Genomic DNA, 25,286 nt, shown 5'->3' on the forward strand with positions numbered 1-25,286 from the left:
AATGGGACTGAATTGATAATTCTCAGGGGGAAGAGGGGTGGGGGGTACGGGAAGAGACTGGACGAAAATCGTACACCTATGGATTAGTACAGTGCGGGGGGAGGTAAGGGCAGAGGGTAGGGTGGAAACTGGGTGGAGGGGATCCATTGGAGGGGAGAGAGAAGCAATGTAATGATCTGAACAATAAAGATTTATTAAATTAAAAAAAGAAAAGAAAAAAAGTCATGCCCTATCCGGTTTGGCTCGGTGGATAGAGCGTTGGCCTGCGGACTCAAGGATCCCAGGTTTGATTCCGGTTAAGGGCATGTGCCTTGGTTGTAGGCACATCCACATGGGGGTTGTGCAAGAGGCAGCTGATTGATGTTTCTCTCTCATTGATGTTTCTCTCTCATTGATGTCTATCCCTCTCCCTTTCTCTCTGAAAAATCAATAAAATATATTAAAGAAAAGAAAAAGACAGCCGCGATTGAAAGAGTCAGCCGCGTATTCAGTTGCCAGTCCTTCCTGCTTGCGCCCATAGCTCTGCACTTTACTTCCACAGCTCCTCTGAGTCTCAGGGTACTTTTCTCTTTCCTTCTAGTTGTAGAATTTCCATTCAGCCAGCCTTCCTGTGGTTCTGGGTGATGTCTGTTTTGTCTTTTTCTTTTTTTCTTTTTTTTTAAAAATATATTTTATTGATTTTTTTACAGAGAGGAAGAGAGAGGGACAGAGAGCTAGAAACACCAACCAGCCGCCTCCTGCACACCCCCTACTGGGGATGTGCCCGCAACCAAGGTTCATGCCCTTGACTGGAATAGAACCTTGGACCTTCCAGTCTGCAGGCTGACGCTCTATCCACTGAGCCAAACCGTTTCGGCTGTTTTGTCTTTTAGTTGTAGGTTTGAAGTGGTTGTGCTAGGCAACAATTTCAGGTGTTTACTTATGCTGCCATCTTGGTTTCTCCTCAGATCTGGTTCTTTTTCTTTTCCATATTTTCTTCTTCTTCTGGCTATTGTTAAAAAAAAAAAAACATTTTCCCAGTGAATGCTCTTGGTGCTTAAAAGTAAGTGAATAAATAAATGCTAAAATTAAATAATGCGTTAGTATCATGATGACTTTGTAAAAATGTTTGCTTTGAAATTGAACCCAGATTTGAATCTTGTTTGGCCTTTGATCTTGGGTAATTTACCTAACTACTTTGAGATTCAGCTTTTCTGTAAACGAGTAGAGTTTACTTAAGGGAGAGTTGAATGACCAGTTTGAGTGGTTGGCATACATTTGCTGAAATACTGATTCCCTTTCTCTTTTTGTGTCCTGTTCTAATGTAAGCTTTTACCTCCGACCTAGACTGAAGTCGCCATTTAGTGCTTTACATAAATAGGTTCTCGGGTGATTGAGTGAAAACAGCCTTTTCTGCTGCATGGAAGATTAGCTGTGTTCCTGGCTTTCTGGGGTGAGGGAGCAAATCTGGCTTCCTGCTGGTTGGTGGAATCCCAGGATGGGTTAGTTTTAGTTCAAGGGAGGCTAATAGGCAGTGTGGCTGAGCTCAGAAGCAGGAAAAAACAGTTCGTGGATTTAGACTCCTACCTGCTGAGTCTTTGGATTCCCTCCATAGAGCCAGGGCTCAGAACTGAGTTCAGTGCCTCACAAACTGTGGCTGCTAATGGCCTGCATTTGATTTCCAAGTGAGGAGCTGAATTTCTGCTGAGGCTTGTTGGTGAATTCTGACAGTCTGCCTTTTCCTTGCCTTCCTGTTTCTAGCTGCCAGTTTGTGGTGTCTGAAGACCAAGACTACACAGTTCATTTTGCTGATCCTGATACCTTAGTCAATTGGGACTTTGTGGAACAAGTGGTAAGTAGCTCACCTTAGCTTAGAGGCTGTCATTGGGGGGGAGAACTAAAGAAAGGGACTGGGTCTGGGGTGACACAGCAGCTGTTGGCTGGGTCCACTGCCGATACCTTTTCTGCTGGCATTGCTGTAGACTTTTCCCAGAGACAGCTCTGGTTTCTGCTGGAGTTCATTTGTGCTCTCTGATGGGAACTGACTTGCAAGACTGGTGAGTTGGAGGGCTCTGAGCTGAAGGTATAAAAGCAATCCTATCTCCTACCTGACGGGAGGGAGCTCTGGTTACCCTCCTGACCCAGAGGAGACTCATTACATGGACATTATTCATTGGTAGCCATTTGTAGTAATCAATATCAAATCAGGCCTCAGCCTTGTGGCTGGTGAATGAACCACACAGATGTACTTCTGTCCAAGCAACTGCTACATGTTTTCTATTGAAATGAGCTCTGTGTATCCCTTTGCTGCTCCTAGGTTTCATACCTTTCAGAATGGTAGGTCCCAAAACTGTGAAAATTCATAATGTCTTCTGAGAATGACATGAGACCTGTGAAAATTGTTTTATATGCACAGGTTTAAAAAAATAGAGATTCACATACAATGAAAGTCTCATTGACTCCTCTTTTGGAAATTACTGGTACTTCTAAGCCTTTTTGTGCCTTTATGTATGGACATGTAGCTATAAATATTTTTTGTAAATGGGATCATATATTGATTTCTGTCATTTCCCCCCCTTTGCTATAGAATTCCAAGATACCTGTTATGCAGTTATTTTATTATATTAAACTAGAGGCCCAGCACACACAAAATCATTAGGGTCCCTATGCCTAGCCTGGCCTCCACAGTCCAGAACTGCTGGCTCCCAACCACTCACTTGCCTGCCTTCCTGATTGCCCCTAACTGCTTCCCCCCTTAATCACTCCCCTGCCAGCCTGATTGATGCCTAACTGCTCCCCTGCCAGCCTCTTTGCCCCTAACTGCCCTCCCCTGCAGGCCTGGTCACCCCTAACTGCTTTCCCCTACAGGCCTGGGTCTCCCCCAACTGCCCTTTCCTGCAGGCTTAATTGCCCCCAACTGCTCTCCCTTGCAGGCCTGGTCCCTCTCAACTGCCCTCTCCTGCTGGCCATCTTGTGATGGTCATCTTGTGTCCACATGGGGCAGCCACCTTGTGTGTTGGAATGATGGTCAATTTGCATATTACTCTTATTAAATAGGATGTTACAATTTTATGAAGGTGTGTTGAATAGAGATGTATGGGGATGGGAGAGGAGAGGCTTTAATTTTGATAATCCCGAGTCAGTTCTGAAAGCAGTGCGACTTGTGTAACTTGTGGTGGCATTTTGTTTCAGCGTATTTGTAGCCATGAAGTGCCATCTTGCCCAATATGCCTATATCCACCTACTGCAGCCAAGATAACCCGTTGTGGACACATCTTCTGCTGGGCATGCATCCTGCATTATCTTTCACTGAGTGAGAAGACCTGGAGTAAATGTCCCATCTGCTACAGTTCTGTGCATAAGAAGGACCTCAAAAGGTTAGATGGAGATATTTACTAGATTAGAGCCCAGTTTGCTAACTCCCTGCCCTGCTACATCTGAATGTCCTATTACAGTGTTGTTGCCACAGAGTCTCGTCAGTATGTTGTTGGTGATACCATTACCATGCAGCTGATGAAGAGGGAGAAAGGTGTGTTGGTGGCCTTGCCCAAATCCAAATGGATGAATGTAGACCATCCTATTCATCTAGGAGGTGAGTTCGGTTAATTTTGGGGGCAAATAAATCTGGGTACATTATTTAAGGCTAGTGAATATCTTTCTACTGTCCAGAATTTAGCCTTTGGGTATGCAATTTCTAGCATTTCCAGATTAGTCATAGTATTCTAGTAGGTTAGGGTGGCATTTGCAGAGAGTGGCTTAATTTTTGGTTTCAAGTTTGGTTCAGTTATGTATACTTTAATTCTTATTTTACAAGGTTTTGTTGAATAGTATCTGGCATTGTGCCCAGTCTTGGGGATTCAAATTAGCCATTCTTGGTACCTGTTATTAAGGGACCAACTCTGAGAGAAGAGACAGACTGGTAGGCAGGCAGTTAGGGTATAACAGAGTGTGATAAGTGCTTACGGAGGGGAGAGTCTAAGGGGTTATATTCCCTGTAGGAATGAACATTACAAGTGGCATTTCAGTTTGGGGCTAAAGAGCTTTCTCAATAAATGGTATGAAAGTAGCCCTGGCTGGTTTGGCTTAGGGACTACAGTATTGGCCGTGGACCAAAGGATCATGGTTTCAGTGCAGGTTAAGAGCATGTTCCATAGTTGCAGGCTTGATCCTTGGCCCTGATTGGGCGCATGTAGGAGGCAACCAATCGATGTATCTCTCTCACATGGGTGTTTTTTTCTCTCCTCTCCTCTCCTCCTTTCCACTCCCTAAAATCAATGGAAAAATATCCTCAGGTAAGGATTAAGGTGGAGAAAAAGGATAAAAGTAAATCTCTATCTCATACCATTCATAAAATTAATTCCTGATGGATAGAAGAATGAAATATAAACACCCAGAACCTTTAAAAGAAAATATAGGACAATATCTTTATAAATTCTAAGATATATATGGATTTTTGAATCAGGCTGAAACCATAGATGCTATAAAAGAAAAGTTTGAGGGATAGGGGAAGGTGAAGTGGTAAACAGGGCCAACTATGATGACAGACTAGACTTCAAGTGGTGAGCACACAATAAAGTATACAGATGTCAATTATAATGTGTGCCTGAAATTTATATAATGTTATTAACCAGTGTTACCCAAATAAAGTTAATAAAAAAAACATTAGTAAATTTGTAATCTGAAAAGATTCCTGAAAGTCAACAGATGATAAATAGACTAGAATAAAATTTACACATTTAAAGCTAGAGATTGAGATCCAGAATAGGTAAGTGTTCTATAAAGTAGATTAACAGCCGAAACCGGTTTGGCTCAGTGGATAGAGCGTTGGCCTACGGACTGAAAGGTCCCGGGTCGATTCTGGTCAAGGGCATGTATGTTGGTTGCGGGCACATCCCCAGTAGGGGGTGTGCAAGAGGCAGCCGATCGATGATTCTCATCAATATTTCTAACTCTCTATCCCTCTCTCTTCCTCTCTCTGTAAAAAAATCAATAAAATATAATAATTAAAAAAAAAGTAGATTAACAACCTAGTAGAAGAATGTGCCGGGCATATGACCAGACTTTTCCCAGAAAATGGTATTGGAATAACCTCCAAATATCTACAAAGATTTAACTTTGCTAAGAGTCATGCAAATCAAAACCCCTATTAGGGTGATTAAAAACAAAAAATAAAAAAAAATTGGTGCCGAAACTAGTTTGGCTCAGTGGATAGAGAGTTGGCCTGTGGACTCAAGGATCCAGGTTTGATTCTGGTCGAGGGCATGTACCTTGGTTGCGGGCACATCCCCAGTGGGGGGTGTGCAGGTGGCAGCTGATTGATGTTTCTCTCTCATTGATGTTTCTAACTATCTCTCTCTATTCCTCTCTGTAAAAAAATAACACATATATATTAAAAAAAAAAAAAAAAAAAAGACATTGGCAACACCAGTTATTGGCAGGGGTATTATTGGTACAAGTATAAATCAATAATAGCCTTTGGGGATAGGGATTCAGAGTATTTAAAATATGCACAACCCTAAATCCAGCATTTATACTCAAATATCATAAATAAATAAATGACTTTTAATATTTTTTTATTGATTTTTTTATAGAGAGGACCCTTCCTCTCTGTAAAAAATCAATAAAAATATTAAATTTTTATTTATTTATTTATGATATTTATTTAGAAATTTTATTTATAAAATTTATATATAAATTTTATTTATGATATTTATTAGAGGGATAAAGAGCTAGAAACATCGAAGAGGGAGAATCATCGACCAGCTGCCTCCTGCACACCTCCCACCGGGGATGTGCCCACAACCAATGTACATGCTCTTGACCGGAATCGAACCTGGGACCTTTCAGTCCGCAGGCCGACGCTCTATCCACTGAGCCAAACCGGTCTTGGCAATTTATTAAAGAAAGGATTTATTTTGTAACCAAATTGGCAATAAACTAAATGTTCCCCAAGGAACTTGTCAGAATATATAATATTGTGGAACACTATACAGAAGGTAAAAATGGGATAGATCTCTGTGTTAATATTTTTGGGAAAAATATTTTGAAAATTTTAAGACATTGAATGAAAACCTGTAAAACAAAATGTATAGTTTATCATTTTTGGAAAATATTTTTTATAAATATGGGTGTGCATGTATTGATTTTTTTTTTTTTTTTTTTTTTTTTTTTTTTTTTAGAGGGAGAAAGGGTGCAGGAGAGAAACATCAACGAGAGAGAGAGAAACCTCCATAGGCTGCCTCCTACATGCCCCCTACTGGGGATTGAGCTTGCAACCCAAGCATGTGCCCTGACTGAGAATCCAAGTGGTGACTTCTTGGTGCATGGGATGATGCTCAACCAATTGAGCCAGACTGGCCAGGGCTGAACATCCTATCTAATAAAGAGGGAACATGCTAATTGACTGCCCACCCTCAAAGATGGTGGCACCCACAGCCAATAAGGAGGGAATATGCTAATTGAATGTCATACCCTCAAAGATGGTGGTGCCCACAGCCACAGATGGCTGCACCCAGTCCCCTCAGCCCTTCTGGGGCGGCAGGTGCACAGCAAGGCTCAGACCGCCCCCCTGCCTCCAGAGTCCTCCAGTCCCCTCAGCCCCTCAGCTGCCCAGGGCCGGCGCAAGGCACAGGCAATCCTCAGATGGTGGCTACCCAGCCACCCAGTGCCGCCTGAGGCTCAGGTAACCGGGGGCAGCTGAGGCTTGCACTGCTGGCAGTAACAGCAGCAGAGATGTGATGGGGGCATTGCCTTCCCCTGATCGCCGGGTCACCTTCCACCCCTGAGGGCTCTTGGACTGTGAGAGGGGGCAGGCTGGGCTGAGGGAGCCTCCCTCCAGTGCATGAATTTTTATGCACAGGGCCTCTGAGTATATAAATGTATATAAAATATTTGAAGGATACATACACAAAATATTTTTTAAAATATTTTTTATTGATTTTTTACAGAGAGGAAGGAAGAGGGACAGAGAACTAGGAACATCAATGAGAGAGAAACATCTATTAACTGTCTCTTGCACACCCCCTACTGGGGATGTGCCTGCAACCAAGGTACATGCCCTTGACCGGAATCCAACATGGGACCCTTTGGTCTGCAGGTTAACGATCTATCCACTGAGCTAAACTGGTTAGGGCTACATACACAAATTTGTAAATGGTTTTCTCTGGGCAGGTACTAGGATGCAAAGGGGAAAAACATAGGGCATTTTAAGAGTTTCTCAAAAGGTAACATGGTTTTAAACTTTTTAAAAAGTATGAAAATAAAGCCCTAACCTGTTTGGCTCAGTGGACCTCTCAGATTGAAGGTTCCTGTGTTCGATTTTGGACAAGGGCATGTACTTTGGTTTTGGGCTTGATCCCCAGTAGGGGGTGTGCAGGAGGCAGCTGATTGGTGTTTCTAAATCTCTATTCCTCTTGGTAAAATCAATAAAAATATATTTTTAAAAAGTATTGAAAACTTGGAGAAGTAAAGGCAGTAAATCATTCATAATCCTTTTACCCAGCGGTACCTCTAAAAATTTTATTCTGGTCTGTAATCTTTTTTCCCATGTACTATCTGCAAAATTCTCTTTGAGTTGACTAAATTTTTTACTGCATCTTTCTTAGGAAAGATTTCTCATATGATGAGGTCAGAGTTATAAACCTTATATTAAGGTCATTATTAAATTACTAGAGGAGGGGGCGTCCCTCAGCCGGGCTGGCCCCCTCTCACAGTCCGGGAGCCCTCAGGGTGGGAGGTGACCTGGCGATCAGGGGAAGGTGACACTCCCATCACACCTCTGCTGCTGCCACTGCCGATATGCAAGCCTCAGCTGGCCCTGGTTACCTGAGCCTTGGGCAGCCACCATCTGATGCTTGCTTGTGCCTTGGGCATTGGCTGGGCAGCTGACATCCGAGGCTTGTGTGTGCCTCAGGCTGACCCTGGGCAACTGGGAGGCTGATGGTGGGTCCGGCCGCACTGCACAGCTGCCACCACCCACCTCCACCTCCTAAGGGGCTGACAGGACTGGGTGCTGCCATCTTTGAGACAGTGTGACAGTCAATTTGCATATTCCCTCTATAGATAGGAATTTTTAGGAAATTATGCTAAATTCACCTTAGAAAACAGATGTGTGTGAAAGTTTCTGTGTAGCCACCTGGTTGTGAGCTTTGAGTGTGGTATGTTTGGACTGTATATTGCTGGCTCTCTTGTAGATGAACAGCACAGCCAGTACTCCAAGTTGCTGCTGGCCTCTAAGGAGCAGGTGCTGCACCGGGTAGTCCGGGAGGAGAAAGTGGCGCTGGAACAGCAGCTGGCAGAGGAGAAGCACAACCCCGAGTCCTGTTTCATTGAGGCAGCCATCCAGGAGCTCAAGGTGAGACGTGCCCTGGAAACTGACGGATGGCAGGCATAAGCTACTGCAGCCCCATATTTAAGATAATAAGCAGGAAATGACTAAAAAGGCTGATTTGCTCTGGAAGGGAAGGGCAAATTGGATTTTAAGCACTCTGCAGGGGAAAGGAACATGTTATAATGATCTTATAACTCAGTGAGACACTGGAGTTTGTGAGGTTAGCTATGTTAGTTAACCAGGTATGCTTTTTGTATTCTAGAAAAAACACTTGGATTTATTTTTAGAGATGTTTTATTTGAGGGACCTTATGGAAAAAGTATTATGACTTATCCAGCAAGCCTTAGCAATATCTGCTGAGGATTTTGGAGCAGCAAGGAAATTACACAAATAAAGAATTTCCTATGTCTTGAATCCTGTGCAACAGGGATTCTTTTTTCTTTCTAATATATTTTTACTGGTTTCAGAGAGGAAGGGAGAGATAGAAACAGCAGTGATGTGAGAGAATCATTGATTGGCTGCCTCATGCACTCCTCCTACTGGGGTTCTAGCCGAGCCAGCAACGTAGACAAGTGCCCTTGACGAGTCAAACCTGAGACCCTTGAGTCCGCAGGCTGATGCTCTTTCCACTGAGCCAAACCAGCTAGGGCTGCAACAGGAAGCTTTAACAAGCACCAGAATCACTGGTTGTTGGACTACACCCTGAGAGATTGATTCATTAGGTTCTGTACTTAAATTTAGCCCAGCACTGACCTGGTGGCTAGGTTGAAGCTTCATCCCATGGACCACAGAGATTGCTTGTTCAATTCCTGGTCAGGGCACTTACCTAGATTGTGAGTTCGATCCCTAGTTGGGGAGCATATGGAAGGCAACCAATTGATTTTTTTTTTTTCTCGATCCCTAAAAATCAGTTAAAAAATATATACTCAGGTGAGGATTAAAAAAGAAGTTATCTCACTTAAGCTTCATATTCTGGCATGATAGACACAACTATCCTGTTTCCCAGATGAGGAAATGGAATCATGGATTAGGTAATTTGTTTGAAGATACCTGATTGATAAGAGGTGAATCTGGTATTTGAATTCCTGCCTCTGACTTCTAAGTCCTCCTTGGGCAGGATCCTATGTACTTAATTTTTACTTTATGCAGTAAAGAGCAATTGTCCACATGCATTTCAGGTAAAGAAATGTAGAAGTAGAGCTGTCTAAACTGCGGTAGGGGTTGGCTGCCCCCTGCTTGCCTCCTGTACTGGGACTCTCTCAGCAGTGTTCGTAAAAACTAGTTTTGTGTTCTTGGATTTCTGTTCAGGAAGCTTTTGTGGTGTTTTCATTGTCAGAGACTCTAAGCAGAATATCATCCTGTTTGAGTACCAGATGCTTTTGGCTTTGTTTCCCTTAAAGATGAGGATTTTAAGTACTTAAACTCTTGCCCTTGGGTCTTATTGCCTTTAACATTTTATATATATATAAATATAAATATAAATATAAATATAATATATATATATATATATATATATATATATATATATATGTACTTTATTGATTTTTTACAGAGAGGGATAGAGAGTTAGAAACATCGATGAGAGCGAAACATTGATCAGCTGCCTCCTGCACACCCGTTACTGGGGATGTGCCCGCAACCAGTGTACATGCCCTTGACCAGAATCGAACCTGGGACCTCTCAGACCGCAGACCGCCCCTCTATCCACTGAGCCAAACCGGTTTCAGTGCCTTTAACATTTTTTAAAGTGATTTTTAGAGAGAGAGAAAGGGAGAGAGAGAAACGTTGGTTTGTTGTTCCACTTTTTTATACATTTATTGCTTTTTTTTTTATTAACTTTTTAAATGTATTTTTATTGCTTTCAGAGAGGAAGGAAGAGGAAAAGAGAGAGATAGAAACATCAGTGATGAAAGAGAATCATTGATCGACTGCCTCCTGCATTCACCCCTACTGGGGATCGAACCTGCAACTTAGACATGTGCCCTGACCTGGAATCAAGACCTTCTAGTTTACATAAGTTGACATTTAACCACTGAGCCACATATGGGCTATTAATTTATTGATTTTTTTTTTTTTTGAGAGAGAGAGAGAGAGAGACAGAAACATCCATTTGCTGTTCCATTTATTTATGCATTCATTGGTTACTTGTGTGCCCCGACTGGGGATCAAACCCACAACCTTGGCATATTGGGACTATACTCTAACCAACTGGGCTACCTGGCCAGCGTAGGTCTTGTTGCCTACACACACTCTCTCTCTCACACACACACACACACACACACACACACACACACACTCTTTTATTGATTTCAGAGAGGAAGAGAGAGAGAAATGTCAATGATAAGAGAGAATCATTGATTGGCCATCTCCTGCATGCCTCTACTGGGGATTGAGCCTGCAACCCGATCATGTGCCCTTGACTGGAATTGAACCTGGGACCTTCCAGTCTTCAGTTCAATGCGCTGTCCACTGAGCCAAACCAGCGAGGCTGCCTTTTAACTTTTATTCCTATTGAGAGAGGCCATTGAAAGCCCTTGCCCTTAAGCTTAACATTTTGCACTCCGCTGTCCCCTCTCAGGGGACATCGGAATTCTAGCATATCACTCGGATGTCCCCTCTCAGGGGACATTGCAGTTTATTAGTGATTACGGGGAATTGAGTTATTTCAACGCACGTTTCCGCCGCAAAGTAGCGTCGAGTAGCTGGTAGCCAATGTCCAGAATGGTTTGGAGTGCAAAGGGTTAAGTTTGTTTCTGGAAACTGAGATTTTTCCTGTCTTCTCTCTGGTGATCTAGACTCGGGAAGAAGCTCTGTCAGGATTGGCTGAAAGCACAGGGGAGGTCACTGGTGTTGTGGCTGCGCTGGAACAACTGATGCTGATGGCTCCCTTGGCGACGGAGTCTGTTTTTCAACCCAGGAAGGTTAGTGTGTCCCTGTTCCAGACTAAATGGCTGCCATGCTGTTGAGCTGGTAGGCACTGTGTGAGAGCCAAACTCTTTTGGATGAAGAGGAAACTGTGAGTCTTCCTGGGTGCTTATTAGTTCTTTCCCCAGAGGTGTTAGTTACATCAGCGAATGCGTCACTAAAGTAAACATCCAGAGAACTTTGTTCCTAGGCCTACCTTTGCCAGGTGTACTTTCTGTTGACCTGGAATTTGTCCCAACAGGAAGTGCTAGAGTACCTGTCTGCTTTTGATGAAGAAACCACTGAAGTTGGTTCTCTGCGCTCGTCTCGTCCTCTTGGTCTCCCGCTGGTAGAGGAAGAGGAAGCAGTATCTGAGCCAGAGCCTGACCCGAAGGGTTGTCCAGAGGCTTGTGATGACTCGGAGTTAGCAGATGGCAGTCTTGCAGAGGGAACCATTAGTACTGAGTCCAGCCATCAGGAACCCACCGCAGGCCTCACACACCTGAGCAGCTCTCCTTGTTACTACTTTTACCAAGGTGAGGGGCCCTGAGGAGGAGGGCTGGTTGCAACAGATAATTTCAGAGAGATGGCCTGAGCAGAAGGTATCGCCACTGGGTCTCCTTGGCCTCCGGCTTGGGGCGGGAGAGACAGACCTAGCCATGAGGAGGGCCCCATCGTGAGGACTGGCCACGGCTCTTGTGTGATCGAGCTGCTTGTCTTCAGCGGAGGATGGGCAGTACATGTTCCTGCACCCTGTGAACGTGCGCTGCCTCGTGCGGGAGTATGGCAGCCTGGAGCAGAGCCCTGAGAAGATCTCGGCAGTGGTGGTGGAGATCGCTGGGTACTCCATGTCTGAGGTAAGGCCCTGCAGAGGTGGAGGTCAGGGAGCAGCAAGGACCTAATGTCTTGGAGTTGGGCCTGCTCACCCAAGTTAACAAACTTTTAAGGCCTTTTAGTGTTCTTGGTTTTTTTTGTGTTTGTTTTTTTTGTATAACAGAGGTAGAGATTTATTGAAGAACAAGTACAGACTCCCACGTGGGAAAGGGAAAAGTCACGAAGATTTTTTTTTTTAAGAAGAGAGGAAGGAACAGAGAAACATCGATATGATAATGAAACATGGATTGGCTGTTTCCTGCACTCCCCCTACTGGGGATGTGCCCGCAACCAATGTACATGCCCTTGACCAGAATTGAACCTGGACCTTTCAGTCTGCAGACCGATGCTCTATCCACTGAGCCAAACCGGTTTTGGCTTTTTTGTTTCTTTTATTGCTTGAGAGCAGGGGTCCTCAAACTTTTTAAAGTGGGGGCCAGATCACGGTCCCTCAGAGAGCTGGAGGGCCGGACTATATGAACTACTAATTCCTACTGTAACACCTCGGCTGCGCTCACTGCCCAAAAAACCTGGCGGGCCGGATCAGACTCCTCTGCGGGCCGCATGTGGCCCGTGGGCCGTAGTTTGAAGACCCCTGCTTGAGAGAAATGTCCAAGAAAATGAAAAATCCTTGGAGGACTCTTTAAAAGCTAGTTTATGCAAACTCAAAATGCATTTTTGGGTTATATATCTATGAGTTAACTTGCTTGATAATTTACATATGTGAAATTTGCCCATTGAGAGTTATTTCTGTATTGATCTGAAATTTTTTATAAGCCTAAATTCTTTGGATATTATAAACTTTCCATAAAACCTGCAGAAAAAGGAAACAAAATTAAATTAAGTTGATGGGCTTCATTTTTTACTGTTTTAGGTCGACCTTCATGCAGTGGGGAAATCTGCTTTATGTATATACCCACTTATTAATTCTGTCAATGGCTCCCAGATTTTTGACAGGAAGTTACTCTTTATTTTCCTTATTCTCTTCTCTGAGGCATGGACCACAGAAAATCAGAAACAGCTGATCAGCTTTAGATAATTTATTGCCAGGCTCTGTTTATTCATTTGTAACACAAACCCAAGAAACTGTTTCTGGTTACTTAGTCTACCTTTCTGTAGCTTAATTCACACTTTGTTTGGCTTTTCAAAGTGGTGATTACTTGAGCACTGCAGTGCTGACTCTAAGTGTGTATACTGTGGATGTCTAGGTGGGATTTTCTGTCTATAGAGTAAGGCCTGGTCTTTGTTGAGTGTTGGTCCCTTTTCCACTGTAGGATGTTCGACAGCGTCATAGATATCTCTCTCACTTGCCCCTCACCTGTGAGTTCAGCATCTGTGAACTGGCTCTGCAGCCTCCTGTGGTCTCTAAGGAAACCCTAGAGATATTCTCAGGTAAGAGTGCCCCAACTTTGCTTCTCGATATAGTGGAGTTCAGGGATTTCTATTACTAGACACCCAGTATGGGAGGATTTAAGGAGCGGTGTCAAGAGTCTTAGAACCTCCTGATACACTCCATCTATTCATCCAATCCAACCGGGACTACTCGTGTGGCTTTAGGTATTAGTCAACTAGGAGGAGGGAATGGCCAGGTTGTCTTGGGTCTGCCTCATAATCTGACCAACCCACAGATGACATTGAGAAGAGGAAGCGTCAACGCCAGAAGAAGGCTCGGGAGGAGCGCCGTCGAGAGCGTAGGATTGAGATGGAAGAGAACAAGAAACAGGGCAAGTGTAAGTTCAAGCACTCTCATCTTTGAGTAATACAGCTGTGCATCGCTGTCCAGAGGCTCAGTGCCCAAGCCTCAGAGCCAGACTGCTTGGGTTCTCATCCCAGCTCTGCCACTTGTTCTCTTCAGTTTTTAAGTATGAATCATGAGAGTACCCTCCTTCATAGGCTTATTTGAGAATTAAATGAGTTAATTTGGGTCAAAGTACATGGCATATAGTAAGGAGTAAGATTAAATTCATCTTTGGTATAGTGGTGAGAAAACCTGGTGGTGGGGAGAATTAGAGATCTGTTGAATGCTGGGGATAATTGTCCCATGAGTTCTCTGGATGGATCATCAACCTTACCTTTGACTCTCTAAATAGAGTTAAAAATGTGGATTTTGAAACTTCTGTCTATCAAGCATGTCAAACTTGCTGCCAGCAAGCCATGAGTTTGACATGTTTGGATCTTACTCCCCTCGGGGAGACCTGAACCGCTGAAAAGGATTTGAGGAAATCTGCCCGGCTGGTGTGGTTCAGTAGTTGAGCATTGACCTATATGGATCGGGAGGTCATGGTTCTATTCTGGTCAGGGCACAAGCCAGTATGTGGGCTTGATCCCCAGTAGAGGCCATGCAGGAGACAGCCAATCAGTGATTCTCATCATTGATGTTTCCATCTCTCTACCCCTTCCTTTCTGAAGTCAAAGATATATTCAAAAAAAATTTTTGAGGAAATTTGTAAATGGGCCTACCATTCTCATCTTTTCCTTTGCAGACCCAGAAGTCCACATTCCCCTGGAGAATCTACAGCAGTTTCCTGCCTTCAATTCCTATACTTGCTCCTCTGATTCTGCTTTAGGTCCCACCAGCACTGAGGGCCATGGGGCTTTCTCCATTTCTCCTCTTAGCAGAAGTCCAGGTTCCCAAGCAGGTAAGTAAAGTTGGGATGTAAAGAATGAAGGTGCAAGTGTTTCCTTGTTGTAACCTTGTTTATTATAAACTAGTGGCCCAGTGCACAAATGTGTGCACATTGAAATTTATTAGAAGAAATATTTTAATACTGCTATTTGCCCTTTATAATAGAAGTGTCGACCAAAGTCATGATCAACAGTAACAGATCGAAACATGAGTACCATTGACGCCAGCGAGAGCTTTATATGTATCATGCATGAGCGAGTCAATTTAGCCTTTTATAGATATAGAATAAACTTGCTTAATTAGACCTGCCTTCTGATGTAGCTAAACTTTTCCAGCCCAGTGAAGCACACCAACTTCTCTTTCAGGTAATTGTCAGCAACACAGCAATAAATATCAGCACGAAGCAGATTATTAATCTAGATCACACAGGGAGAACAAAGGGTAAAATATTAACTCCAGCAGTGTTTGAGTTTATTCTGTGCAGTGAAAAAACCTGAAGTCATTTTCTTTTTAAAAAAATATTTTTTTATTGATTTTTCACAGAGAAGAAGGGAGAGGGATAGAAAGTTAGAAACAGTGATGAGAGAGAAATATCAATCAGCTGCCTCCTGCACGCCCCCCACTGGGGATGTGCCTGCAACCAAGGTACACGCCTTTTTTTTTTTTTTTTTTTTTTTTTTTTTAATATATTTTATTGATTTTTTTTACAGAGAGGAAGGGAGAGAGATAGAGAGCTAGAAACGTTGATGAGAGAGAAACATCGACCAGCCGCCTCTTGCACACCCCTACCATGTGCCCGCAACCAATGTACATGCCCTTGACCGGAATTGAACCCGGGACCTTTCAGTCTGCAGACCGACGCTCTACCGCTGAGCCAAACCAGCTTCGGCCTGAAGTCATTTTCAAGGTCCATCATTTCTTCTTTTCAGTCAGGTCAACTTTCTTCTAAGCTTTCTAAATGTCCATTTTTTGGCTAATGAAAAGAAAATTAAATTCCACTGAGTCTCCTATCTACCTACTCCAGGACTTCTGTGAGGATCAAATGAGATGAGGTCAAGGGAAAATGCTTCACAGACATTTGGTTACAGTGTAAAATGTTTGCACCTGGCTATAAAGCAAGTCATGTTCCTGGGCTAAAGAAACTCCAACGAGGTTAGTTGCTAGGGAGAGGAAGATGGTCATTGGTATATGATGTCATTACGTGATGCCCACCATGATGGTCGCTGGGCTGGGCCGGGCTGTAGGCTACATTTTGCGCCATGGGGTCTTGGCAGTGTTGGCTGCTATTTGGTGGGCTGTTGCTCTGGGCTGGAGACAGGGCCTGTGTCCCATTTGGGGAAAGCCGAGTGTTGCTTTGTGGGCGCCAGGTCCCTGGTGCCACTTCTCTGTAAATGGCCAGTGCAGGTCACTGCCGCTTCTGCATTGAGCGTCTGCCCCCTGGTGGTCAGTGCGTGTCAGAGCAACTGGTTGGACAGTCAGACACAGCATATTAGCCTTTTATATATAATAGCAGGTGTGGTGGGGGGATAGTCTACAAAGTCTATTGGTAAGTAATTGGCTAAATTATAGCATTGATACTTTGAAACATCGTACTTTATACCTAAGGAAGAAGAAAATAGCTCTCTTTATGAACTAATGGGTACACATTTAGAATAAAAGGAACTTTTAGCACAAACAACATGATACCATTTGTAGATTTAAAGAAAAACATGCAAAACATTTTATTGTGGGATTGAATATCTAAGTGTATAGAAAAATAGTGGGGTGATTATGTTCCAAACAGGTAATCGTATTCCACTCTAGGGAGTGAGACCAGGATTGAGAGATCGTTCAAAGAGGCCTTTAGCCTTTTAAAAATATTTTTTCCCTCTTATAGAATGTATTACTGTTAGGAAATAAAACATGTAAGAAAAGAGTTGCTATCATTTCAGAGAGCTGTCATTTCTTATCTTCATCCCCTGGCAGATATTTTGATACTTAAATTTTATTTCTCTATCAGGTATTTTAAACAAAATGTCCAATATTAAAAACTCTTGGTTACCTTTTTGATGGTATGGCTATCATTAATTAGGAGCCTAAGGTTAAGGCAGGGCCTTAGTGGCAGAGACTGGGATTAGAACCTGGATCTTGAGGTTGCTCTGAAGAGCATGTTTAAGAAGAGAGCCGCTATATAAAGGAATACAGCAGAACACCAACCACATTGTTTGTGATATAAAGATTGTGTTTTTCCATACTAGTGTTCCTGAAGGTATTTGAGCAAGAGCAGTGGGATGGTCCTAGAAGTGGAACAGCGCTGGCTGGCTGTGGAAGGGCCTGCTAGTGGGGGAGTGAATACCCCCCCCCCCCCCCCCCCCTAGTGATCAGAACAGCAGGTAGACCTGACCTGTGGGAGATGCTCCACCTGAAGCCAAAGGCTGGGAAGGCTGCTCCCCAGGGAGCCTCAGGGGAAAGCCGGCCTCTTCATTCGGGATCTGTTGTGTGTGTGTTTTGGATTCTAACTGAATATCCTCAAGTCTTCGACACCTGCTGACTGGAACATAAAAGCTGACCTGATTAAATTTTATACCTTTACTGGAGTGTTTACATCTGTATCAAACCAGGTCATGACAGAGCAAACCTAGTCCTTGAGAGTCAGCTGATGTGGAAGGTCTTACTGTGGGGATGGGATAGATTCTGGTGTTACTGTAAACACAGCTCTTCTCTATTGCTCACTGGTATGAATAATGGGCCTTGTTCTTGGCTTTTTGAGAACATGGCAGAGTTGAAATCGGGTCAGAGTTTGCTTTTTGAGTTGATAGGTAATTATCCATACCTGATTCAGGGTTCCTCTCTTCACTCTTACTAAGAGGACACTAGCTCTTTGGAACTTGACTCATATAATAAAGTGTCTGGTTCCCTTTCAGACTTTGTGCTGAGCCCTGTGTCACCCACTGCGAACCAGGGCAGCCCTCCACTCTGCGTCGGGAGCCTGGAGGAGGACTCTCACTTCCCTTCGTTTGCCCAGGTAAACCCCGTGCTTGGGAACAGCAAGGACACTGAACCGAACTCCACTGCGTGCTCTTTCTGGAAATCTGTTAGAGAAGAAGGGGCTCGCAGACTAATGTGACACTGATCCTAATAATCACAGAAGGTGTTCTTAAGAGGGAAGCTCATAGATTTAGTCCCAGATATTCTCGTAGATGTACCAGAGAGAGGCTGAGAGTAGTTGAGGGCGGATCAGTGTTCTCATTATTCAGCAAATTATTAGATTTATTTCCCCCCCCCTTTCCCACTTTGGCAGATGCTGAGAGTTGGAAAAGCAAAAGCAGATGTGTGGCCCAAAACTATTCCAAAGAAAGGTGAGGATGGCCCTCCTGGTGAAGGTGGGTTTTGCCCTTTTTAGAAGGTAAAAGTCTCTAGAGTTGTTTCTAGAATTTTAACACTGTTTGTTTGTTTTTTTAGATGAAAACAGCTTGGTCCCTCCTGCCACCATGGACAGCGACGGGGAGAGTGATAACTCAGACCGTGTTCCTGTGCCCAGTTTCCAGAATTCTTTCAGCCAAGCTATCGAAGCCGCCTTCATGAAACTGGACACACCTGCTACTCCCGATGCCCTCTCTGGTAAAGGCGGGGGAGTGCTCAGCACAGGGCGGTCCTTCCCGCCCGGGTCCGGGGCAGAGGGCACTGATCGCCGGGCACTTTTCCCTGAGCTCTAGGCTCACCTGCTAGTGTCCGCTAACATTTCATTGGTGTCACAGAGGACCTTTCTGCCACCCCAGGTTAATTCTCCAGGCTTTTATTTCCGCTTCTAAAACAGCAGTGGAGAGTAGATGTTGGAATCCTGAGTTGGTAAAGGGGGCTCATTGGTGCAGAAATTGGGCTCGAAGCCCACCAACTCTGGCGTTCATGGTTAGAGAATGGCATTAATGGTGTGCTTCCTGTGTGCCTGGCATGCCTAACTTTACCCTGTTAGAAGGTGTAACTCTGCTGCAGCTGAAGAAACAGTTCCAGGGAGATAAAGTGACTTGTCCAAAAACAAAGCGTATCCAAGTACCGGTATTCCAGAACAGCCATTCTGATTCCGGAACATGTACTCTTAGCTGCCATTGTCACTCTCAGTAATGAAAACTGGCCAGGGGACATGGGGTGGCATTCTAAACTAAGTTCTCTTTCTGTTTTCGTTTAGAAGAGAGAGGAGGAAAGAAAAGAAAAAAGCAGAAGCAGAAACTCCTGTTCAGCACCTCCGTCATCCACACCAAGTGACACTACTGGCCCAGGCTACCTTCTCCATCTGGTTTCTTTCTCCACGCTTTCGTTTTGCTGCTGTAATTTTTATGTATCTGAGTTTGAACAGATTAGTTCTGGGGGGAGGGGGTTTCCAGAATATGAGGGGGAACCAAGATTTTAAATACAGTGTATTTTCCAGCTTCCCTCTTTACACCAAAATAAAGTATTGACACTCATAAGAGATCTCTTCCTGCCAAGGTTTTTAGTTTGTTACAGGTTAGTCTTTTTGACCATGTGTGATTAGTTTTTCTCAACCTTAAATAAAGGAGTCCCTTCAACATCCCCTGGAAAAGCAGCCCAGACCAGAGTGTTAAACCGCACTGCTGTGCTCTGATGTCATGTGCCGGGCATCCTGGTTTCAGCACCTTTCAGCGAGGCTTTTAAAAGTAGTTGAATCTTTTCTATCTGTTCAGTCCTCTAAAGAAACAGGGATGGAATAAAATGGATATAGAATACTCAGCTCGAATTGCAGTTTTTCGTTTGACATGGCCAGGCTGTGGGGCCAGACCTAGGCTGCACCTGCATGTATGATGGAGGGTTTTACCTCTTCCACGTGGCTTGTTTGGCAAGCAAAGATGGACCTTCTGCCAACCTTTAAACCAAACTCGTTTCAAGTGACAGGAGCAGGAGTCCAGCCCCTGGAGGGGAGGACGGGTTGGCAGCAGCACGGCTGCCCGCTCCCCGTTGTCTAGAGTAGTCTCATGCCCTGGTTTGAGCTAAATTGGAGTGATGAATTCTTTTGCTGCTTAATAAAGTAACCTCTAGGTCTAACAGAATGCGAAGGCAAACAGTTGCAATAAATTACCTGCACAAGCAATGTGAGCTTTCTGTTTTATTTTTTTAATCCATTGAGTTTTTAGAGGGAAGAAAGAAATATTTTCGTTCCCCTTATTCATGCCCTCACTGGCTGATGTTTGTATGTTCCCTGACTGGAGATCGAGCCTGCAGCCTCAGCGTAATCGGGACGATGCTCTAACCAACTGAGCTGCCTGGACAGGGCAGCTTTTTGTTTTGTAAGTTCAATTCAGGTCAGCCAGACATACTTATTATAAGTAGGTTAAAGTATCAGCTAGTATGACTGTGAGCTGGAGTAGCTATAACCTGTCATTCTTTTTTTTGTTTGTTTTTAATATATTTTATTGATTTTTTAGAGAGAGGAAGGGAGAGATAGAGAGCTAGAAACGTCGATGAGAGAGAAACATCGACCAGTTGCCTCTTGCACACCCCCTACCAGGGATGTGCCCGCAGACAAGGTACATGCCCTTGACCGGAATTGAACCAGGGACCTTTCAGTCCGCAGGCCGACGCTCTTACCACTGAGCCAAACCGGTTTCGGCGTATAACCTGTCATTCTTTTTATTTTTTTTATTTTTATTGATTTTTCACAGAGAGGAAGAAAGAGGGATAGAGAGTTAGAAACATCGATGAGAGAGAATCATCGACCAGTTGCCTCTTGCACACCCCCTACCGGGGATGTGCCCGCAACCAAGGAACATGCCCTTGACCGGAATCGAACCAGGGACCTTTCAGTCCGCAGGCAGGCGCTCTATCCACTGAGCCAAACCGGTCCCGGCTAACCTGTCATTCTTAACCGAAAGCCATTCAGAGATCCAGGGTCAGGAACTTGGGGGGGGTGGGGGGGGATTAGAGAGTTCCATCCTGACATGAATGGGTTTTTTTTGTGGCAAAAGCCACAAATCTATCAGATGTGTCACGGCTTTGAGCAACATCCATTCTATGATGGAGAAAGGAGATCCTGGGAATGTACAAGATCCAGCGCCTCCCAGCCTCCCAGAATGCCCTGTTCCTCCAAGTGGGCCTGAGGCTTGGGCGCGGTGCAGCCGGCAGAGGTTCACTCCATGGCTTCGGCAGCCTCCTCGCCGCCGTCGGAAAGCTCCTCCTCACCCGGCTCCTCCTCCAGCAAGCAGCTTCTGGAGACAGACCTCTGGATGGCTTCCCGCTCCCCTGGGGGAAGGCAGGCACATGGGGGGAGGTTTTTGACAGCTGGAGGCCAGTCTCAGCTCAGTTCGCACTGGGTTAGGGTTGCTTACCTTCATCAGTGCAGTTCTGCAACAAGATCAGCAGCTGTCTCCGGTTGTACTGAATCAGGAACTTCTGGCATGTTCTAATGGTACCTGGCACAGGAAAGAGCCCTGTGGTGAAAGGCGTCTTCCTCGAAGACTGTCAGAGCCAGGGGAAAGCATCCTGCTCTTGGCAGGACAGGGAGACCACCCACCAGACACCACTGAACTCGGAGCCTGACGTACCGCCCACGTGCAAGGTGTTGAGAAAACACGGATAACGGTGTCCTTTGTTCTCCAAGTGTGTGATGAAGGGAAGAGCCGACCACACAAGCTGGTAGAACTCCTTTCGGCATCGAAGTAGCACTATTCCAGTATATGCGTTGAGGTATCGCACTACAGCAGGCAAAAAAGTTTGGGGAAACTGGATTCTCAGCAGCAGGTCAAAGGTCTTAGGGTAACTAAGCCTACAGAGTGCCAACAGCTGTCCAAGGCAGTGGCATTTGGGACACATGAGTAAAAACAGATTCCTGAAGGAAAGATTGTCATTTATGGAAGGGGGGGAGGGGATAGACAATGGCCAGTGCCTTGCACATCACTCAGCTGATGAATTTAGAATTTTAAATGTTGTTCTCATTCACTGACATTAATGTAAAACGCTGGGGGTGGGGAGATGGAGATCCAAACCCTTGGCTCAAGAAAGGCTCTACAGCTGGGCTCTGTAGCCAGCCCAGACTCACCTGATGTAGCATTATGCCTATCTTCTATCGATATAAAGCCCTAATATACAAATAGACAGCAGAACAACCAAATAACTGGTCTCCGATGTGCGCTGACCACCAGGGGGCACATGTGGAACATGGGGGGTGTTGGGTGTGGCGGGATGGAGCAGGTGAGTGAGGATGCCAGACCAAGGTGGGGTGCTGGCCGTCAGGGTGGGCCTCTAGTGGTTAATGAGGATGTTTTGCTCCCACACAATGTGGTCCTGCCCGGCTGCCGCACCATCAGCAGGTGCGAGCATCGGCTGCCAGACCTGATCATGAAGGGGCTTTTTCACTCCCCCTGCTCCTGAGGGTAGACGGGGCAGCAGCTGCCGCTGGCACTCGCTGCTGGTGCCGGCCCAGCGTGCATCTGCTGCTGGTGCCAGCCCCAGTTGCTCCACGCCCTCAGTGGGTGCAAGTGGGGCCGGCGCTATCAGTGTGGGAGCGGTGGCAGGCAGGACCAGGGTCGCCCGTGCCCACCGCAGCCTCACCGTCCACGGTTCCTTTCAAGGGGCATGAATTCCTGCACTGGGCCCCTAGTGTGCATATACCGTTTTCCCAAAAATAAGACAGTGTCTTATATTAAGTTTTGCTCCCAAAGATGCACTAGATCTTATTTTCAGGGGATGTCTTATTTTTCCATGAAGAAGAATATGGTACACATTGTTAAATGAAAATAAAGAAAATTTATTACCTGTGTATGGTACGGTAGTACGGTAGTTGTCAACACAAACCAAACTGTGAATCCTACAGTATCAAGAACTTACTCATTTATTAATGACAATCATGTCTCTTCTAGAACATCATAACAATTCAATTTCTGAATTTCCTGTGACTCTATTTCTTTCAGAATCAGTGGACCAAATCTCTCATGTTTAGCCTGGGGGGGGATGCCTTATATTTCACTCAGAAGGAAACCTGTAAGTAGGTCTTATTTTCAGAGGATGTCTTATTTTCGGGGAAACACGGATCCCATTTTGAGCATACAGTAAAGGAACGAATTTAGATTTGTGTGGCTGCCGGGAAGGCACCTCTTCTTCCTCATTTACATGCACATAATCGTGTTCTGTTCTTTACAGGCCCTATTGAGGACTTTCCATGTGATATTATTGTAACCAGTCACCTAACTTAATAGGAGCTATACACATGTCCCTTCACTTAATTCTAGTCATCCTAATAAGTAGCAATCACTAATATTCACATATAAATAGATACAGGGGGTTCTTGCCCAAAGTTCCACTGCCTTCTGTCTTAGCTCTCCGCCTAACTTTGGACTTGTCCACACCTGGAGCTGGGAATCCCAGGCGCCTAAAAAGAACCACTTAGTGGTCCAGCCACATGGCTCCCCGGTAGAGCCTCCTATGAACCGGGAGGTCACGTCAGCCCCCAGTAGGCAGCCGGTTCTCACCACGGATGTTTCTCCCTCTCCCTCTCTGGATGAATAACAAATATATTAAAAACAAAAAACACTTCGTGCACCAGGCTTGGCAGCTCCCTGGGCTGCTTGTGCCCTCCCTCCCTCCTCCGGCCCTCAATCCCCCCAGGTTCCCGTCCCCAGCACCTTCGTACCCGCGAAGCCGATGGAGCAGGCGGCGCCGCCGAAGGTCCCGTGCAGGCGGGCGACCGTGTCCCGCACGAGGCCGCCCAGCACGCGGTCATCCAGGCTCAGGCGGCAGCGGGGGTCGTCAGACACCACTTCGCAGAGCAGATACCTGGGGGGCGAGGGGAGGTGAGAGAGGCCAGGGCTGCGGGCGCCGGGCCGGAAAGAGCACCGAGGGGCCAGCCACGAGCCGCCTACCTGTGTTTGAACCGCACCATGGCGACTTCCGCTCCGGCTCCCGACGCGCAAAGCTGTTGCCTGTTGATGGCCAATGGGAACTAACCTCCGCAGTCCTGCAGCCACTCAGAGAGGGAAGTAGGATGGGGAGGCGGGGCTATGGTGCTGAGAGGCCGAGCGCAGTGTCAGTCTCCTTCAGCCCCGCCTCCGTTTGCGTCGCCCGGCGCTGGCGCGCTCGGAGTTTCGCCCCGAGGTGGGTGCGGGCGCAGCGCGGGGCGGTCTAGGCTGGGTGGGTGTTCGTGTTCCCGCCGCGGCGCGCGGGGCCACACGGATGCAGTGCTGCGCGTGGGCCCTCAGGAGGTTACTTCCTGGTCCAGCACAACCCAGGCGTGTGCGCACTTACATATTCCCTCTAAAGCTGCAAGTGGAACTCTCGGATTTACAGCGTGGAGCTCGGTTTGCTGTTTCCATACAGCCAAATATGTTATTATTATTGGGGCTTTTCAACATGAGTCTCGTTTTTTGTTTGCAAAACCAATCAGTGGTGGTTATATTTTCCTTAAACATTTTTTAAATTGACTTCAGAGAGGAAGGGAGCGGGAGAGAGATATATAGAAACATCAATGATGAGAGAGATCCTGCACGCCCCACACTGGGGATTGAGCCTGCAACCCCGACGGAATCAAATCTAGGACCATTCAGTCCCTAGACTGATGTTCTATCCACTGAGGGCATATTTTCCATTGAAAAGCACCTAAAAGCAGCAAATAAAAATAAATTATAATCCGTTACTGAGAGAAAATAATTTGTCATGCGGTGTGTCTCCCTGCCCCTCCCCTCCTTCGTCCCATGGGCCCCGCCCCGCCAGCGGTCCTTAAAGTGAGATTTGGGACCTCTGGGTTTTCCAAGCCGCCAAGCTCAAAATTACATTCATAACAGTAAGATGTTATTTGCCTTTTTTATTCTCCCAATGGACAGTAAAGTTTTCCAGAGGTTACATGACATATGCTGACGTTATCACTCTGATGGCTAATGCAATTGACTGTTAAACATCTATATTTTAATATCCATGATAAGTATTGATACAGCCCACAAGAACAAAAGCTCTTTGGGATCCTCAATAATGTGAAAATGAGACAATGAAAAAAGTTTGAGATGAGAACTGCTGCCCATGTTGTTATGTTTTTCTTTTATTTTTAAGAGTAGGATCATACTGCTTAGTACTCTTTTTTCCTGCTTGAATATCTTCTCAAAAACGTCTTATTGAGGAATAACACGTATAAAATGCTTATACAACTCAATGTGTTTTTACACAAGATGGACATGAAGCCACCGCCCAGATTATGGGAGCGTTTCTAGTGCCAGAGAAGGCTCCCATGCCCCCTTCCCAGTCAAAATCCTTCCCAGAAGTAGCCTCTATTCTGACTTCTGTTATGAAAGACTAGAGGCCCAGTGCACGGATTTGTGTACATTGAAAGGAAATCAATTAGAAGAAATGTTTTAATATCGCTATTCGCCCTTTCTCTATAATATCGATAGAAGTGTCAACCAAATTCACAATTGACAGTGATGGATTGAAACACACGCATGCGATTGGCACCAGCAAGAGCTTTATATGTATGTCGCATGCACAAGCCAGCTTTGCCTTTTATAGATATAGAATAAACTTGGTTAATTAAACCTGCTTTCTACGTAGCCAAACTTTTCCCAGCCCAGTGAAGCACACCAACTTCTCTTTCAGGGAATTGTC

The 25,286-nt window shown here is 45.2% G+C and overlaps 2 protein-coding genes across 3 annotated transcripts in view; one reads left to right on the forward strand and one right to left on the reverse strand.

Moving 5' to 3' along the window:
• Positions 1-19,436, forward strand: part of RNF10 (ring finger protein 10) — a 37,671-nt gene extending 18,235 nt beyond the window's left edge. Inside the window, exons 4-17 of one of the 2 annotated variants that reach the window (XM_084868286.1) lie at positions 1,741-1,831; positions 3,172-3,356; positions 3,435-3,571; positions 8,172-8,332; positions 11,104-11,229; positions 11,475-11,748; positions 11,936-12,069; positions 13,360-13,477; positions 13,714-13,815; positions 14,569-14,724; positions 17,615-17,715; positions 17,992-18,049; positions 18,153-18,311; positions 18,877-19,436. In XM_084868286.1, the coding sequence (XP_084724412.1) occupies positions 1,741-1,831; positions 3,172-3,356; positions 3,435-3,571; positions 8,172-8,332; positions 11,104-11,229; positions 11,475-11,748; positions 11,936-12,069; positions 13,360-13,477; positions 13,714-13,815; positions 14,569-14,724; positions 17,615-17,715; positions 17,992-18,049; positions 18,153-18,311; positions 18,877-18,953 (1,879 nt within the window). In that variant the 3' untranslated portion in view covers positions 18,954-19,436. The remainder of the gene's footprint in view (positions 1-1,740; positions 1,832-3,171; positions 3,357-3,434; positions 3,572-8,171; positions 8,333-11,103; positions 11,230-11,474; positions 11,749-11,935; positions 12,070-13,359; positions 13,478-13,713; positions 13,816-14,568; positions 14,725-17,614; positions 17,716-17,991; positions 18,050-18,152; positions 18,312-18,876) is intronic. The other variant, XM_084868287.1, reaches the window with a different exon arrangement.
• POP5 (POP5 homolog, ribonuclease P/MRP subunit) lies at positions 18,965-23,676 on the reverse strand. The gene is made up of 6 exons (XM_084868393.1): positions 23,558-23,676; positions 23,329-23,471; positions 21,245-21,394; positions 21,029-21,112; positions 20,556-20,942; positions 18,965-20,321 (listed from the first exon to the last, which is right to left on the reverse strand). The coding sequence occupies exons 1-5, from the start codon at positions 23,575-23,577 to the stop codon at positions 20,830-20,832; spliced, it is 510 nt and encodes a 169-aa protein (XP_084724519.1). The 5' UTR covers positions 23,578-23,676; the 3' UTR covers positions 18,965-20,321; positions 20,556-20,829.
• Positions 23,677-25,286: the final 1,610 nt, after the last annotated feature.

This window comes from Pipistrellus hanaki, assembly GCF_964339955.1.
Source record: "Pipistrellus hanaki genome assembly, chromosome: 19".
NCBI classification, from domain to species: Eukaryota; Metazoa; Chordata; class Mammalia; order Chiroptera; family Vespertilionidae; genus Pipistrellus; species Pipistrellus hanaki.

Coding starts and splice junctions, on each gene's coding strand:
- POP5 (XM_084868393.1), bottom strand. CDS start 23,577: ATGGTGCGGTTCAAACACAG. Junction 21,395..23,328: donor CTGCTCCATCGGCTTCGCGG/GTACGAAGGTGC, acceptor TGCCTGCTGTAG/TGCGATACCTCAACGCATAT. Junction 21,113..21,244: donor CAACACCTTGCACGTGGGCG/GTACGTCAGGCT, acceptor TTCCTGTGCCAG/GTACCATTAGAACATGCCAG.